This window comes from Helianthus annuus, chromosome 11, assembly GCF_002127325.2.
Source record: "Helianthus annuus cultivar XRQ/B chromosome 11, HanXRQr2.0-SUNRISE, whole genome shotgun sequence".
Classification (NCBI taxonomy): domain Eukaryota; kingdom Viridiplantae; phylum Streptophyta; class Magnoliopsida; order Asterales; family Asteraceae; genus Helianthus; species Helianthus annuus.
Genome location: NC_035443.2, coordinates 8,004,243 through 8,020,452, shown reverse-complemented (window position 1 = coordinate 8,020,452; position 16,210 = coordinate 8,004,243). Strand labels below are relative to the sequence as shown.

Sequence of the window (16,210 nt, the reverse complement as noted above, 5' to 3'; positions counted from 1 at the left end):
GCCGTCGAAGATGGCTTGCGCAAACCAGTCCGATGAAATTTTTGTTTTTCCTAATTTTAACTAATGGTACCTTCCGAAAGCTCGATTCACGGTCCCGTTAAGTCTTTTATGAGGCAAAACAAGTATGTAAGGGTAGAATGAATGATAGTATTGGGATAAAATTTATAAAGATGAATGTGATGTGTACAAAGGTATGAAATGAATGATGAGAACTTAGAAAGTTAAAAATTGATATGTATGATTACGAATATAGTAATCAGGGACGAAAATGTGAACTGTGTTGAAAGCTTGTGAACTATAATTTAAGTTCCCATACTTCTCAGAAATGCCCGTTTTATGCTCTTGTCAAGTTATTAGAAAATATAAAAAGTTATGTAAAGTTATGTAGATCATTGGCGATAAAGTAAAAAATTTATGAAAGTCGAATGTAACGTATGGAATGGCATGAAATGAATGACGAATTATAAAGTGGAGTTGGAAATATATGATAATGAATGAAGTAAATATAGACTAAAGTACTTGGATATGTAAAGGAGCCTGAATTTTAAATAAATGAATATAAAAAAAATGATGAGATTAGTGGTGAAAATAATTTGAAGAATGTGAGTTAGATGGAATTTGTATGAAAATTCAGATGAATGTATGCTTTGATCAGAATTATGCATTAGAGGCTTGTACCTTGTACTTGAATGGTGTGAATGTTTATGTGTATTTAATGATTTGCCTTGTTACGATTAAGAGGCGAATATGTGCTAAATGCGAATCATACGAGCTTATTAGCAAAGGATACGTTGGAATTATGTTATATAGTTAACTTGAATGATATTTACTATTTGTAGAATCATGAAGCATTAGCACGTGAAAGTACGTGAAAGTGAATGCATATATGTGTATTGTTTGGAGGATTACGTAAATTGTATGTATGAAATACGAAGAATATTAATATTATGGTCTATCATATTTAGATGATTACATGTTCAAAAGTTTGAAATGTGTAAGCAAGACAGTTAACTATCTAAAAGTCAACATAATAGGGATATCATGAAATGGTCATTAGACACAAATGCTAAAGTAAAGAGTTAATGTATTATGTATTAAGTGATTTACGTGTTATGCTTGATGATAGATTAGTTGTATGGATTTGAAATGAGATAACTATTAATAAATGTCTCGTTTATACGAAATTTGACTAACGAAAGTCAATTAACGTATGAATAGAAAGAAAATGAATAGTTGTATGTATGCTCACATAAGCTAACAATGTTACGAACGTAATAATATGTAAGGATGGAAATCTCGTCAGTTGATTCAAGTATGGATGGCAAACGAGGTAAGAGGAAGCAATGAGGCAAGCATGAACGTGAACACTAAAGGTAAGTGATTTTGCAATCACTTCGCATTTATCTACATGAAGGTGTATACATGTTTGCATATTCGAAATCAAGGTGAAATGCATAAATAAATTAGAAATGTTATGGTATGTTTTGTTGAAATTGTTGGCATAATGTTAAACCGATAAGACCTCATTATAAGGGTAAATCGGTCATAAATTTTAGTTGAGAAGTTCTAAGGCGGGAATGAAAACTTGGCAATGTTGATGAAAGGTATGGAAAGAATATTAGTTGGGATGTTATCTAAAGACATTTTGTAAAGATGTTCTAATTGAAAGTAAGTACAACATGTACTGCAATACTTATATACAAAAAGTACTGGGTGGTGGTTGACCTTATAAGGTTATATTGTAGAAGACAGTAAATAACAATTATTTATAAATGCTAGAAGTATTACGTAAGAAATACAATGTGTAATGTAGGATGCTCATTAGTAGAGACACGTTAGAGAACGTAGGTGAATTAACACCAAATACGGTGAACGAACAAATAGAAATGGTATATTAAGGGATGGTCATGTATTGACCGAAGCTCGAGAAAAACACGAGAATCATCTCACTTATGTCCAGACAAGCAAGTAAAAAGGGGGTCTAACGTTTCTTAAGGGACCGGGTCAATATAAGAGAGAAAAATAAGAATGAAAAGTAATAAATTAAAAGTTCGAATATGTAAGTGAAGACGGATTAAGCAAGTGAGAATAAAAACTAAGTACCAAACTCAAATAAGTTATACGGGTCAAATGGCGATTGCCATTTGAACCCGGTATTTAATGTTCGGTTTGTCAAGTTTATTACTTATAGGTGAGCATAATGTTTGGGCATGTTTTGTCGCAGTTTGGAAAGCATTAACCGTCGCAAAGTATAAATAACGAGTCAAGGGTTTTGACCCACGCCAGGTACGTATAAAAAGATTATATTTTTAAAAGGAGCTTAGGGCTCGACTAGAGAATGATGTGTCAGAATAGGACAACTGATACCCATATGTAAGAATGCATTCACAGTTAGACTTCCGAAAAGTCAAACGAAATAAATGAAGTCCTTGCAATTATGCAAGTATAAGACACGAACGTGTACCTCGATACAACCACAATAGGTGAGGGGGTGTTAGTCAGACCTTGAAAGGTCAAACTGCGAAAGTTGGAGAAATAACCAATAAAAAGAAAGGACTGTATATAAGAAATGGAATGTATGATATGTTTTAGCATGTACGTAAGAAAATTGTGAAAGAGGCAATGGGCGAACTAACGCCCCGTAGGACGCAGTTATGAAGGGTTAGGTGCTAACTGTTTATTATAGACAAACATGATAGGATTCTTAGTGAGATGATAGTAATGAAGCTAGTAGAAAGAGTCCCACGAGTGGGAGCATATTTCATGAATGGATGAGACCAATTCTGGTACATATAAAGAAGCGGATCGATCCGGCGCACGGATAACCGACTTATGCATTGAAGGCGAGGTTAGTAAAATGTTTAATTCTTAATTGATGATTAAGAATCCGTAGATTTATTTGTAAGTGTGAACTAAATGAATGGTAGAATAATTATGATATGGTATACAATGATCGACCTGTAACGGTCAGCGTGAGAAGGTATGAATGTCAATAAGAGGAAGATTTAAAGGCCTTAAATGAAAGTTGAGCTGAATTGGTTAAACGCTAGTATGGTGCTCATACGTAACATACCTAGTTGTTATCATAAGTAGTTCATGCAAGGAGCTAATAATAAAGTGTGCTAAGGATTAAATTTGAGGCTAAACTCAAATTTGTAATTAGTTTAAGTGACGATAGTAACCGTAGAATGAGGCCTTATACTCGTTGTAAGCATGTAAAGGTAATTAGGAAGAGGGTAGCTTTGTTTTAATACTACTAAGTCATTAAATGTTTATAGTATGCTTATAATGATATGCTAAGCCCTCATATGAATAAGAAAGTAATTAGAAGAACGTTAGTAATGGGATGATAGGGTTTCCTCTTGGTTACAATAATGAATTATATCGTGCATTATTCGTGAGTGGAATGAAATAAATCGATTTATTTGTATTAGTAAATGTAGGAATATGTTACGCTTAATTAGGAAGATAGAAACAAGCCGTAAACATAAGCTAGTACGACCAATAGTGTACATTGGAATAAATTTCAATGAACGAAGTGCTGGTGATGATGTATGCTAGGAACTAGCATTATAAAATGAAAACGACACTAATAACAGCTCTGGATCAGATTCTCATTTATATGTGATTATGAAAGTAATTTATTTAATTTAAGAACGTAGGGACAATGCACACAAATATGTTTATGCATGAATGAAACTTTTGCCAAGATTCCAAATGCATTTATGTTGTAGTAAGCGTTTTGAATGAATAAATGAAGAATTAAGAGTAGATTTGATCTAGTTTGTTATGTGTCCAGGTTTCGGGGACGAAACCTCTTTTAAGGGAGGTAGACTTGTAACACCCCAAAAATGTTCACATAAAAATAAGTAAAGATAAATAAGGAACTTAACATAGTTAATGAAATATGGCAAGATGGTAGTTAAATATGGGGAAAAGCTTAAAGTTAAAAACATTAACTAATTGAAGGGGGTAAAAGTGTAAGATTGTGAAACTTAATTATTAAAAATAATTAAGACCCAAAAACACACAGGAGTGTGTCTTGGGGGATCGATCAAGAGCAGGGCAAAAAGGGTGAAAACCCTAGCTTCATGAATCAAGCAATTGAAGGCTTAAATCAAAAGAAAATCTGATGCATGAGCTCAAATTTCGAATAGGAAGTTCCAATTTGTGAAGTAGTAAGCTTAATTTTCTGAAATTATGATTTGTAGTATGAGGGGTTCAACCCAATCTCGAATTCTTGTAACAATCATGAGGAATCTGAGTTAGAATTTCTTTTTAGAATGAGACTCATGTTGGATTCTAGGTAAATTGAAAGATATTTTTGTATGATACTAATTTATGAAGATGTGCTAGGAATATGATGATTTGATTAGATATAACTATATGAAATGTTGAAATTTGATGAAGTTGTAATACTTGAATCATAGGCAAGGCGATGTAGGATTAAAGAATGATATGAATTTGTTGATTGTTGATGGGTTATGAGGTGAACTAGTAGGAAATTATGCTTTAAAAACTTTCATATAGTGTCCTATTAATGCGAAACCCGCCAAGTGTTTGATAAAATGCTTAAAAGAATAATATGCTTAATTTGGAGGATGAATGAATGAAATTTAGTTGTACTAAATAAATGAATGAATGTGTTGTTATAGACGTGAAAGAAGAAGGTTCCAACACTAGGAAATCGGAAGGCTCTCAAGATCGAGGTACGTTAGTGTACACCCTATTTCTATTATGATATTATATGCATTATAATCTCAATCAAATTGTGTTGTTATGCTTCAATTGTGGGAATTGAATTCTATGATTTTTCGAAAGTAAAAGTAAAGTCCGTCATAACGGATTGTAAGGAATGAAGAAGTTATGAAAGATAATGCATCATATCCGGTTCTTTTAGTTGAATCGGGTATGGGAAGTTATGTATGCAATGGGCGAAAGCCTACCCGATCCGTCTTTCTCGGAATCGGGGTATGATGTGAGAATGAAATGACTATGATTGTTCATTATGAACAAATCGAATGAAGGTGATGTAATGATGCTAGTATCCGTTTCTAACGGGTATGTTAAGTAAAGTATGCTTAGCCTCTATTTGAGACAAGCTTGTAAGGAACCGTTTAACGGTTAGTAAAGTAATTGAATGGTGCTTATCCGAAAAAGTAATAAATGGGTTTATTATCGAAAATTGTTAGTGGCGAAATACTAACCTATTTGTTATGTCAAATATAGGTAAATCCTCAATGTAGGCGACTTGGCAAATTGGAGCGAGCATATGCACACTTTATGAACATCAAGCGCTTCCGCTATTATGTATTAATGTTTTGGGTCAAATGTCCGTTTTTGGTATGACATTGTTAGTAGTTACATTTGTTAATACTTGGTGTATGGTCTTAGTCGTGTCTAGTCGAACGGGTCGTAAACTTGTTTGTTTGTTGATGGTTAATACAGGGATACACTCGTCTTACGGACGGGTCATGCCCAAATTTCGTTAAAATCACGTGTTAATGATATTAGCGTTTTTACCTTTTAAGTTGTGAAAGATTTGTACATTTTAAAAGTTTATGTTTTTAGCGTCTTTTGGATGTCATTACTTCTAGACGCAAATAAGGGTGTTTCAAGTTGGTATCAGAGTCGAGGTTTGAGGGATTCGAGCATATAATGTGATGCTTGAACTCAAACTGACGGCTCATTCGAAAGTGTGCTCGCTCCAAGATCGCCAATGAGGTAAAAATTTAAATTTTTGTTTAATATAAGTGCGTACAGTGTGTTACGGTATAAGTTTTAAAGTTCATGCTAAGAAGTAATAAGGCGGGTAAAATGAGAAGTCCCTGGACCCGTGTGGTTGAAAACGGACCCGGGAAATGGTCGGAACAACTAAATCAAGTGTGCATGGAAATCAGCAAACGGGAGGCCGTCGCCGACGCCCCCCATGTTGCCGACACCCTAATTGCCTGCCGACGGGCAAAAGTGGCCGACGCCATATTCTGGAGCCCGTCGCCGACGGGAGGCAAGGCCGTCGAAGATGGCTTGCGCAAACCAGTCCGATGAAATTTTTGTTTTTCCTAATTTTAACTAATGGTACCTTCCGAAAGCTCGATTCACGGTCCCGTTAAGTCTTTTATGAGGCAAAACAAGTATGTAAGGGTAGAATGAATGATAGTATTGGGATAAAATTTATAAAGATGAATGTGATGTGTACAAAGGTATGAAATGAATGATGAGAACTTAGAAAGTTAAAAATTGATATGTATGATTACGAATATAGTAATCAGGGACGAAAATGTGAACTGTGTTAACAGAATTACATATAAAATGGGCGAATTGCCTTTCTAGTTAACAGAATTACATATAAAATGACCGAATTGGCATTCTTGTTAACAAAAAAATAGATAAAATTAATGTAGTAGACTAAAATGGCAATAATGAAACCTTTTTAGACCCACACATGAAAAATTTAGACTAAATTGTCAAAATAATCCAAACAACATGGACTAAAATAACATTTATTTATTTTTTTGGAAAGGCAAACAAAAATACAATGTGATTGGTCTTAATTCTCAAACCAAACAAACCAAAAGGGATATAAATATTAGGTATCCCATCGTACGCCGAAAATCTCAATTTCCAGCCCTAAATTTTCAAACACAACACATCTTTTCACAGACAATCCTACAGATCTGAAAATCAACAAGAAGATGACGGATTACGAAGAAAGGTACGAAGGGAACGGTGAAGATGTTGAAACCTTTCACGGCGGAGGCTCTTCTCCTCCGCCTGGAGCCAACGGCGACGGCGGCACCGAAGAGTTTAGCGATTCCAAGTCACAGGTAATTGATTTCATTATTATTACAATTTACTGAGAGTTTTGTTAGCAGACCGTGTTCTAGGGTTCTAGGTTAAATTAGGGCATTTTACATAGGTTTGTTTGTGATGATTATAAGATTGAAATTAGGAAGTATGCATTAGTTAGTTTTACACTTTTACGTTGAGGCGTTAACTGTGGTGATGTATATATAGGGGTGTAAACAAGGCCAGAGGCTCGAGAGCTACTCGTTATCGGCTCGGTTAAAAGCTCGAACGAGCCCAGCTTTAATGAGCCCGAGCTCAAGCTTAAATAGAGCTTGTTTAGTTATCGAGCCCGAGCTCGAGCCTGAAATACAAGCTTGTTTAGGCTCGTGAGCCTAAACGAGCCCAAACAAAAATTTATTTATTTTATATAATATAAGAATAATGATGATACCATTGGTGAACCGAGCTCGAGCCAAGCTTTGGCTCGTTTAAGCGACATTGAAGCGAGCTCGAGCTGAGTTTTTAATTCGGCTGAGGTTGTTCTTTAAATAGCTCGAGCCGAGTCGAGCCAAGCTCGAGCTTTGGGTTTTGCTCGTGAGCCGATCTCGAGCTCAAATAAGTAGGCTCGAACCGAGCCGAGCTCGAGCTCGGGCTCGGCCCGGCTCGTTTACACCCCTATGTATATAGCAGCTTTTTAATGAATTTATGTCGAATTTTAATTTATGGTTTTGAAAGTTGACTTGCTAACTAAGTTGTAAATGCGGTAAAATATCGGATATCAGTCAAGGACTGATAATTTAATATCATGCTAAATTTATAAATATAGGAATTTAACACCAACAATTCAGTATACTTTTCCACCATTAACAAATTAACCGTTTGCAACTTGAAAAACACTAACAACTGTACCAAGTAGGAACTGACTAAGACTTAAAACATAAAATTTAATAGTAAAAACTAACAGTTAAGACTTAAAACACTAATAGAAGCAATAAGAAGAAAGACGAATGGTAGAACTAGGAAGAAAGGTACTGATATCGGGAAAATCGGTGATATATCCGTCAAATATTGGTCCAATATCGGTCAATATCGCTGATATTATCGGTACCGATATTTTGCTCTGATATCTTGGCAGGGGATCGAGGATATATCGGGATATTAACTGCATAGCTTGCTAAACTTCAAAGGGCGTTTTGGAGAACAGAAGGAACTACTGAATGGTAGATTCTTTGAGTATTTTTTTTAAAAGGTGAATGATCTAATGAAGATTTGTATTACCAAAAACATGGTAGTTTTATTTGTTTAACTAAATTGAAACAGTGATTGCCAAGAGTACCGAGAAATCGCACGAGACAGTTATCTTTATTATGTAGATAAAAGCTATCGTTACATAGAAGAGTTTCTTGAAATTTGTGTACCACTTCTTGATAAAGTCATATACATGTTTTAAGTGTACTGTGGGTGAAAGTGTATTCAGGAATTGCTTCAAAGCACTCTGTTTTAGTGCAACTACCTAATAGGATTGATTAGCAGTTTAGAGTTTAGGGTGTGCTTTATCATATCTTTTATTCTTTTTCATGATCTAAAATGGGAATGCTTATATGTGTATGTATACTGTTGTATGCAGCGTGGTTCTCGTGACTATGAAAGAGAGTCCTCGAAAAGCAGGTCAAAGGACAGGGAGAGAGGGCGGGATAAGGATCGCGATAGGGAGAAGGACCGTGATAGGGATAAAGAGCGGGACAGAGAAAAAAGCAGAGACAAGGACAGGGAAAAAAGTAGAGACCGGGACAGAGAAAGGGATCGAGACAAAGATCGTGATCGGCATAGGGACCGTTACAGGGAACGGAGTGAAAGAAGGGACAGAGATAGAGACGACGATGACTATCGCAGAAGTCGAGATTATGATAGGTAATATAGTTTAAGTTTCTGTTCTCTTTTTTACACCCTTTTTTGTGGTCGAGTATTTTTAAAAACTTCATCCTAATGTTTTTAGTATTATTAGTTATTTTCATGGTTGATGGCTTGATTTACTTTATCCTTTTCATTTGTAGCTGCACAAATTTATTTCTGTTAGATTTTATCAGGATACTCTCTTCAGTACTCATTTATCATGAGAAACCACTAAAAATTGAAAACTGAGAAAACTACTACAAACCAATAAAGGTTTCTTATCTCTATTTTTGAAGTATGAAGCTAGTATTGTAATAAATAAAAAAAAAATATTTTTGGTTTTGGCAAAGATAAGTGACATAAGAGCAATGGAAAAAAGAAATAAAAAGTTGTTTTGTTTAAAAGTGGTTTTCTCAAAGGTTTTTGTATTTTTTAAGTTTTTTTTTATGATCCTTTCCATATATGTATACCTGCTTAAATTTGTTCCAACTTTGTGATTGCTTACAGGCGGAGAGATTATGACAGAGATAGAGAGGATAGGCGTAGTAGACGTCGGTCTCGTTCTCGCTCTCGTTCAAGAGCCAAATCCGAACGTAGATCACGGTCTCGTTCTCGTTCACGCTCCAAAAGGTAAGGGTTATCTATCTTTTTAATCATGCTGTTGCCAGGAACATCACTTTTGTTATATATAAAATCCTTGTGGATTTGAGGTTCTTTATTTATATGTTTGGTGTTCATCTTACTAAATATTTGAATCTCATGTTACTTCATGATCTAGTAATTTTACTCTTTAGTTAAAAATGTGCAATATTGAGATTTTATATGAATTCATGTCTTTTATATATATTTTTTAACTCCCTGTTGGAATAATAACATCATTTTACAATTCGAAATTGTTATCTTTATTCTTTTGGCATTATATTTACCTTTAGCAAAGCTTTTATCCAAGGTTTAAAAGAACGGAAACGAGTTTCGAGGCGTTTTCCCTTCGCCTCACGAGGCGTAAGCCTTGAGGCGAAACAAGGCGTAAGGCCGAGGCGGTATTAATAAATAAATATAAAAATTATATATATTATAAAAATAATAATACTAACTAATTTCATCATCAGATTCATTAAAATCATCAAAAACATGCATAAAAAGACATGAAATGCTTGAAATTGACACAAAAAAGTCAAAAACAGTAAAAACAACTCTGAAAATCCCATGAGGCGCACCCTTTCTTAGCGCCTCAGCCTCTCTGAGGCGCATATGCAGTAAAAACCCCATGAGGCGCGCTTCAGACTCGTTTTTTCGCCGTTTCGCCTCGAGGCGCGCCTTGAGGCGCACGCCTCAAGCGTTTTTTAAAACCATGCTTTTATCAACTTAACGTGATTCTTGAGTTTTGTCTTTATAAACTTCTAAAATGATTTTTAAAATAAATGTTTCTTATCACACGGGTCATGGAGGAACATGTTAAATGGTTCCTTGTCCAATGTCTTGTTAATTACCAGATATTGAACTTGTGAGCTACTTCCTCTAATTGCTGAAATTAGCTGGACATTTGTGGTGTGTTATTGTGTTTACTGGAACATGTAGTATGCACATATCTATGCTTAAAAAGTTTACACTTAGTTTGTGTTTTTCTGTAGCAGCAAAAGAGTTAGTGGATTCGATATGGCGCCTCCAGCTTCCGCAATCTTGGCTGGTGCTGCTGCTGTTACTGCAGGTACACATCCCGCCACTTGTAACCGAGTTAAATATCCTGATAACTTTCATTTCTCTCTTTGATATAGTGTGGAAAAGTCGTACCAAAATGCATGGTGTTATTTTGGTAAGCAAATCTAGTTTTTTTAAGAGTCCCTGTGTCATCATCCCAAACCGGATGTTTCAAAATTTTTATTGTTTACTTAGTGACATAATCCTGATCTGAGAGAGCTTTTGTTTTTGTCTTGTGTTTGGTGTTTTTGTTTGTTCTTTGTTTTGTTGTATGTCTAAGAAGGCAATGTCGGGCTACTAGCCCCACTGTGCTGAGAATGCGTGTGAGCCGACTTCTGTAGCTTGTTTATACAAGGACGAATCAGTGCAATGGTATGATAGGTTTTGTTCGTCTTCAATGGCATGAATGTGGAGTAAAAAATTTTCATTTTTTGACACATGCAAGGTTCTAGAAATTTCTTTAAAGTTAAACTACTGGATTTTCAACTGGTCGTTGTTACTCATTATTGTTGTGGTTTGAGTGTTTTAAAAATTTTATACGTCTTCGGGAGAGGTGATATTTAATTGTTTACAGGTCAGGTCCCTGGGGCCGCACCAGCCATTCCTGGAATGTTTCAGAACATGTTTCCTTTGGCACCGGGCCAGGTAAGTATTATTATATTAACATATAGAGTAAAATGCCATTTGCGTCCCTCTGAGGTTTGGCCAGTTTTGCGACTTTCGTCCAAAGGTTTGTTTGTTTTTTTTTTGCATCTGCATCCAAAAGGTTTGAAATCTTGCCATTTTCATCCGGCTCGTTAACTTCATCCATTTTTCTCTGTTAATTCAGGGGTATTTTCGTACATAAAGTGAAAAGATCGAATTGCCCATTAAGTGAATGCTTGTACATTATGCTAAATGCTTGCACATAAACTCATAAAATGAAAAAGACCAAATTGCCCTTTAAGTTAACAAAAAAGACGGAAATACCTCTTGACTTAACGGAGAAAACTGGATGGAGTTAACGAGCCGGACGAAAATGGCAGGATTTCAAACTATTTGGATCCAGATGTGGAAAAACAAATTTTTGAATGAAAGTCGCAATACTGACCAAACCTCAGGGACGAAAATGGCATTTTAACGTATACATAAGATGATCTATGTTGGTAGCTTAGTTTTGTATTACATTTTTCTATCCTCGGTTCTTTTGCAGTTTGGAGGTCTTCCTGTCATGCCAGTTCAAGCAATGACTCAACAGGTTGTATAATATAGTCATTTTCATGTTTTTATTCTCTTTTGTGTACGTCTTTGATTTTGTTTCTTCTTTTCTTCGAAGGATTGAATTCTTACGTTTGCTGTAATTCAGGCTACTAGACATGCAAGGCGGGTTTATGTTGGTGGTCTTTCTCCAAGTGCTAATGAACAGGTCTCTTTTAATCCTTTATTTCTTTAATATTATTATTATAATAACATTTATTTGTGCTCAACAATAGTGCCATTTATGTCTTTAAGTGGACAATTTTCATTTACGCTCTTCATCTTTAATAAGTTTAACATGTGGCCCCTCAACTTTAATATAGTTATAAGAGTGAATTTCAAGGATTGTCCTTTATCTTTATACCCATTTTCAGGCTCTGTCCTTTATGTTTAAAATTGACGAGTTTTGTCCTTTATGTTTTCATATCATACACGTTTTGTCCTTTAGGCCTAACCCAGTTAGTTTTTTCAGTTAAATTTGGTCATGTGCTTTGCACATGAGGACATTTTTGTCAATTCAAAGGTAAGTTCAACGGCAGATTTCCAGCTCAAGGCTTCTGCAACCTTTGATTTGACAAAAATGCCCTCATGTGCAAAGCATATGACCAAATTTAACTGAAAAAACTAACTGGGTTAGGCCTAAAGGACAAAACGTGTATGCTATGAAAACATAAAGGACAAAAGTCGTCATTTTTGAACATAAAGGACAGTGCCTGAAAATGGATATAAAGATAAAGGACAATTCTTGAAATTCACTCTAGTTATAATTTACCTTTTTAACCATTTTACGATACAGCCCCTGAACTTTATTAAAGTTGTTTTTTTTCTTTTTTGTTTAACTGATTTACAATACAGCTCTTCAACTTTAATAAAGTTATCACTTTAAGTTTGAATTTTCTGTTACGTGATTTTGTAACGGTTACCTAACGCTCTATGTGAGTTATTTTTCGTAACATTGTTTTAAATGTTTTTTTTTAAACCGTTCGGTTTTTAAACCACTCGACACTCATCTCTAAATACACCATTGTGACGTGCATTTTTAATCTACCAAACATTTTATGTATTGTTTCCTTCTGTAACTGCATGATTAAATTGTACACGAATGTTTCTGATCGTTATCTTTTTTGCAGACTGTCGCGACGTTCTTTAGTCATGTTATGGCTGCCATCGGTGGAAATACTGCTGGTCCAGGTTAGTGCATTACATGTTGGTTTTAAATTTGAGTAAATTATAAAAATCATCTGTGTCCTTTATCTTCAATAATTACAGAAAATGTACTCGATGTTTGCAAACCCTGGCAAGTTATGTCCTTTAGCCCTGACTCAGTTAATTTTTTGTGGTTAAATCTAACCAAATGGACCCCACATGAGGGTATTTTGGTCATTTTACTCTCATGTGGGGTCCATTTGGTCAGATTTAACCACGAAAATACCCTCATGTGGGGTCCATTTGGTCTGATTTAACCGCAAAAATTAACTGAGTTAGGGTTAAAGGACATAACTTGCAAAGGTTTGCAAACATCAAGTACGTTTTCTGTAATTATTGAAGACAAAGGACACAGTTTGCAATAAGTGACATACATAAAGGACGATTTTTGTAATTTACTCTTTAAATTTTTTAAAAAGTTGCAGCTCTTTTAACTTAACATTCTAAAAAAATTTGCATATGGTCAGGTGATGCTGTTGTCAACGTTTACATTAATCATGAAAAGAAGTTCGCTTTTGTTGAGATGAGATCTGTCGAGGAGGCCAGTAATGCAATGTCTTTGGATGGTATTATATTCGAGGTATTCATAATTGTCGTTTTATAAAAATTAATGATCTTTTTTATATTGTGTTCATGATTTTGAACATACGATCTTTTTATTATATTTAGGGAGCGCCTGTGAAGGTCAGGAGACCTAGTGATTACAATCCATCATTGGCTGCTGCTCTCGGTCCAAGTCAACCTAATCCTAATCTAAACCTAGCTGCTGTTGGTCTAACACCCGGTTCCGCCGGTGGGCTCGAGGGTCCTGACCGCATATTTGTGGGCGGGCTTCCGTACTATTTTACTGAAGCTCAGGTTAGGGAGCTACTGGAGTCTTTCGGGGCTCTCCGGGGGTTCGATCTCGTGAAAGACAGAGAAACTGGCAACTCGAAAGGTTATGCGTTCTGTGTGTATCAAGATCTATCTGTCACAGATATTGCTTGTGCGGCTCTTAATGGTATTAAAATGGGTGACAAAACTCTTACGGTTAGACGCGCTAACCAAGGTCAAATCCAACCAAATCCCGAACAGGAAAGTGTACTCTTACATGCCCAACAACAAATTGCGTTGCAGGTGAGAAGCTTTACACATAGATGATTATTCTTTAGGGGTGCAAACGAGCCGAGCTGAGCCCGAGCTCAGCCAGGCTCGAGCTCGAGCTCGATTAACTTATGAGAGCTCGGGCTCGAGCTCGAGCTCGGCTCGATTTGAGCTTTGTTTTCAAAGCTCAAGCTCGGCTCGGGTTCGGCTCGTTTATTATCTATGAATTAGTATATTAAATAAAAATAATATAAATAATAGACTTTTTAGGCTTGCGAGCTCGATAAGTAAAGCTCGGGCTCGGGCTCGGGCTTGTTTACTAAATAAGCTTATTTTTAGGTTCGAGGTCGGCTTGTAAACAAGTTTAAATAAGCTCGGCTCGACTCGGCTCGTTTACACTAAGGCTCGATAAGGCTCGACGAGCCTAACGAGCTTCACATGTGAGGCTCGAGCTCGATAAACAAACGAGCTTTGTTTTGAGGCTCAAGCTCGGCTCGGGCTCGATAAGACTCGGCTCGTTTACACTAAGGCTCGATAAGGCTCGGCTCGATAAGGCTCGGCTCGTTTGCACCCCTATTATTCTTCTTTTTAATTCGTGTAAGTAGCTCTATAATTAATATTATTTCATTTGCAGAGAATGATGTTGCAACCTGGGGCGATTGGCACGCCTGCCACTAAGGTTTTATCTTTGACACAAGTGGTAACCGAAGAGGAGCTCGTAAACGATGAAGATTACGAGGACATAATGGAAGACATGAAAATAGAATGCGGAAAATTTGGTAAGATATTTGTAATTCGAATTAATTTTTTTTTTAACTCGGGAAATTGTTTTTCAATCTATTGATCGGTGTTGTTTTTATATCTTTCTGTTTTACAGCCTTTTGCTATAAAGAATCTTCCCCTAACATTCAGACAGAAGCTTCCCTTACCACCAGTTTATGCCCATATCTGATATGTATAGTTTATGAAATATAATTTTTATTTAATTTTGCAGGTAGTTTAGTCAACGTTGTTATCCCACGCCCGAATCCTAATGGTGAACCCGTAGCAGGGGTTGGAAAGGTTAGTTTATTTTTGTCTTTTCGATAGTTTAATTACCATTAAGACTAGCGGGTGTAAATGAGTTGAGCTCGATCTCGTCGGAGATTGATCTCGGCTAAACATTATTACTTACTTTTATCGAAATTATATGTATATTATGCAGTTTTATTATTATATTGAGTAAATTGCCATTTTAGTCCCTGAGGTTTGGTCCAAATTGCCATTTTAGTCCAAATAGTTTTTTTTTCTTCTCTGGGTCTCTGACTTTTCCATTTTCTTGTCATTTTGATCACATTACATACTCAGTCTAAAAATCTGGTTATAACCAGGGGTATTTTTGGCATAACTGTTGTGTAGTGATAACCAGGGGTGGTTTACAATATAATTTATAAACCTCATAATAATTTAATGCCAAAAATACCCCTGTTTATAACCTGGTTTTTAGACTAAGTTAGGCAATGTGATCAAAATGGCAAGAAAAAGAAAAAGTCAGGGACCCAAAGGAGAAAAAAAAAACTATTTGGACTAAAATGGCGATTTGAACAAAAACTCAGGGACTAAAATGGCAATTTACTCTATTATATTAGATAAAACATATTACATATATAAACTCATAGTTAGCGGTTTTTGCTTGATCATTTATTTTTGTCTTTCCTTTTGTGTAGGTTTTCTTAGAGTATGCGGATACAGAAAGTTCAACAAAGGCTCGTGCTGGATTAAACGGAAGGAAATTTGGTGGTAACCAAGTCGTGGCGAGCTTTTACCCGGAGGATAAGTTCAACGAGGGCGTGTATGATGGATAGTTATACAACTGTCTTTGCTTGTAGCTTCTACCTGGAGACTGTTTAACGCTTATGACTACTAGTTTGTCGTTTGTTTTTTCGGAATATTTTGTTCTATTCCCAAATTTTTGATAAATGCATTAGTGAACTTTAACCTAGTTAGTGTTTATGTTTCATTGTCACGAGCTGTGTGAAACAACCAAATTGTGAGCACACATGCAATATCATTTTCAATATTAGGGTTGCAAACGAGCCGAGCCCAAGCTCGACCAGGCTCGAGCTCGAGCTCGAGCTCGTTTAACATATGAAAGATAAACGATATGAAAGCTCGAGCTCGGCTTGATTCGAGCATTATTTCTAAAGCTCGGGCTCGGCTCGAAGGTAATTTTTCAAGCTCGAGCTCGGCTCGGGCTCGACTCGTTTAGTATTTATTAATTAATTTATATTAATTATAATAATTATTATACATATAATTAAGTCAT

The 16,210-nt window shown here is 35.8% G+C and overlaps 1 protein-coding gene and 1 long non-coding RNA gene across 7 annotated transcripts; both read left to right on the top strand.

Annotated features, from left to right (window-relative positions):
- The first annotated feature begins 4,061 nt into the window (after positions 1-4,061).
- Positions 4,062-5,494, top strand: LOC110891698. The gene is made up of 3 exons (XR_002565490.1): positions 4,062-4,178; positions 4,656-4,709; positions 5,230-5,494. It is a non-coding gene; the product is annotated as an uncharacterized LOC110891698 (long non-coding RNA).
- A 1,070-nt stretch (positions 5,495-6,564) lies between these two features.
- On the top strand, positions 6,565-15,901 carry LOC110889405 (splicing factor U2af large subunit B). 6 transcript variants are annotated; one of them, XM_035979545.1, is made up of 14 exons: positions 8,477-8,700; positions 9,190-9,312; positions 10,314-10,390; positions 10,458-10,495; positions 10,661-10,752; positions 10,955-11,025; positions 11,573-11,617; positions 11,726-11,785; positions 12,747-12,807; positions 13,290-13,402; positions 13,492-13,938; positions 14,540-14,684; positions 14,900-14,967; positions 15,612-15,897. In XM_035979545.1, exons 6-14 carry the CDS (start codon positions 10,990-10,992, stop codon positions 15,747-15,749), a joined length of 1,113 nt encoding a protein of 370 aa, XP_035835438.1. In that variant the 5' UTR covers positions 8,477-8,700; positions 9,190-9,312; positions 10,314-10,390; positions 10,458-10,495; positions 10,661-10,752; positions 10,955-10,989; the 3' UTR covers positions 15,750-15,897. The 6 variants fall into 6 exon arrangements, 4 of the variants coding, with proteins under 4 accessions (XP_021992610.1, XP_021992611.1, XP_035835438.1 ...); XM_022136918.2 differs by lacking the exons at positions 10,458-10,495; positions 10,661-10,752 and adding an exon at positions 6,565-6,827 and having other exon boundaries at positions 8,417-8,700; positions 15,612-15,901; XR_004871961.1 differs by lacking the exons at positions 10,458-10,495; positions 10,661-10,752 and adding an exon at positions 6,569-6,827 and having other exon boundaries at positions 8,417-8,700; positions 10,317-10,390; positions 14,783-14,967; positions 15,612-15,868.
- The last annotated feature ends 309 nt before the right edge of the window (positions 15,902-16,210 follow it).

Bases quoted from the DNA above. Each gene is read 5' to 3' on its own strand.
- LOC110889405 (XM_022136918.2), top strand. From the start codon at position 6,696: ATGACGGATTACGAAGAAAGGTACGAAGGGAACGGTGAAGATGTTGAA. The intron at 8,701-9,189 runs GTAATATAGTTT...GATTGCTTACAG, and splicing joins AGAAGTCGAGATTATGATAG to GCGGAGAGATTATGACAGAG. The intron at 14,685-14,899 runs GTAAGATATTTG...TTAATTTTGCAG, and splicing joins AATAGAATGCGGAAAATTTG to GTAGTTTAGTCAACGTTGTT.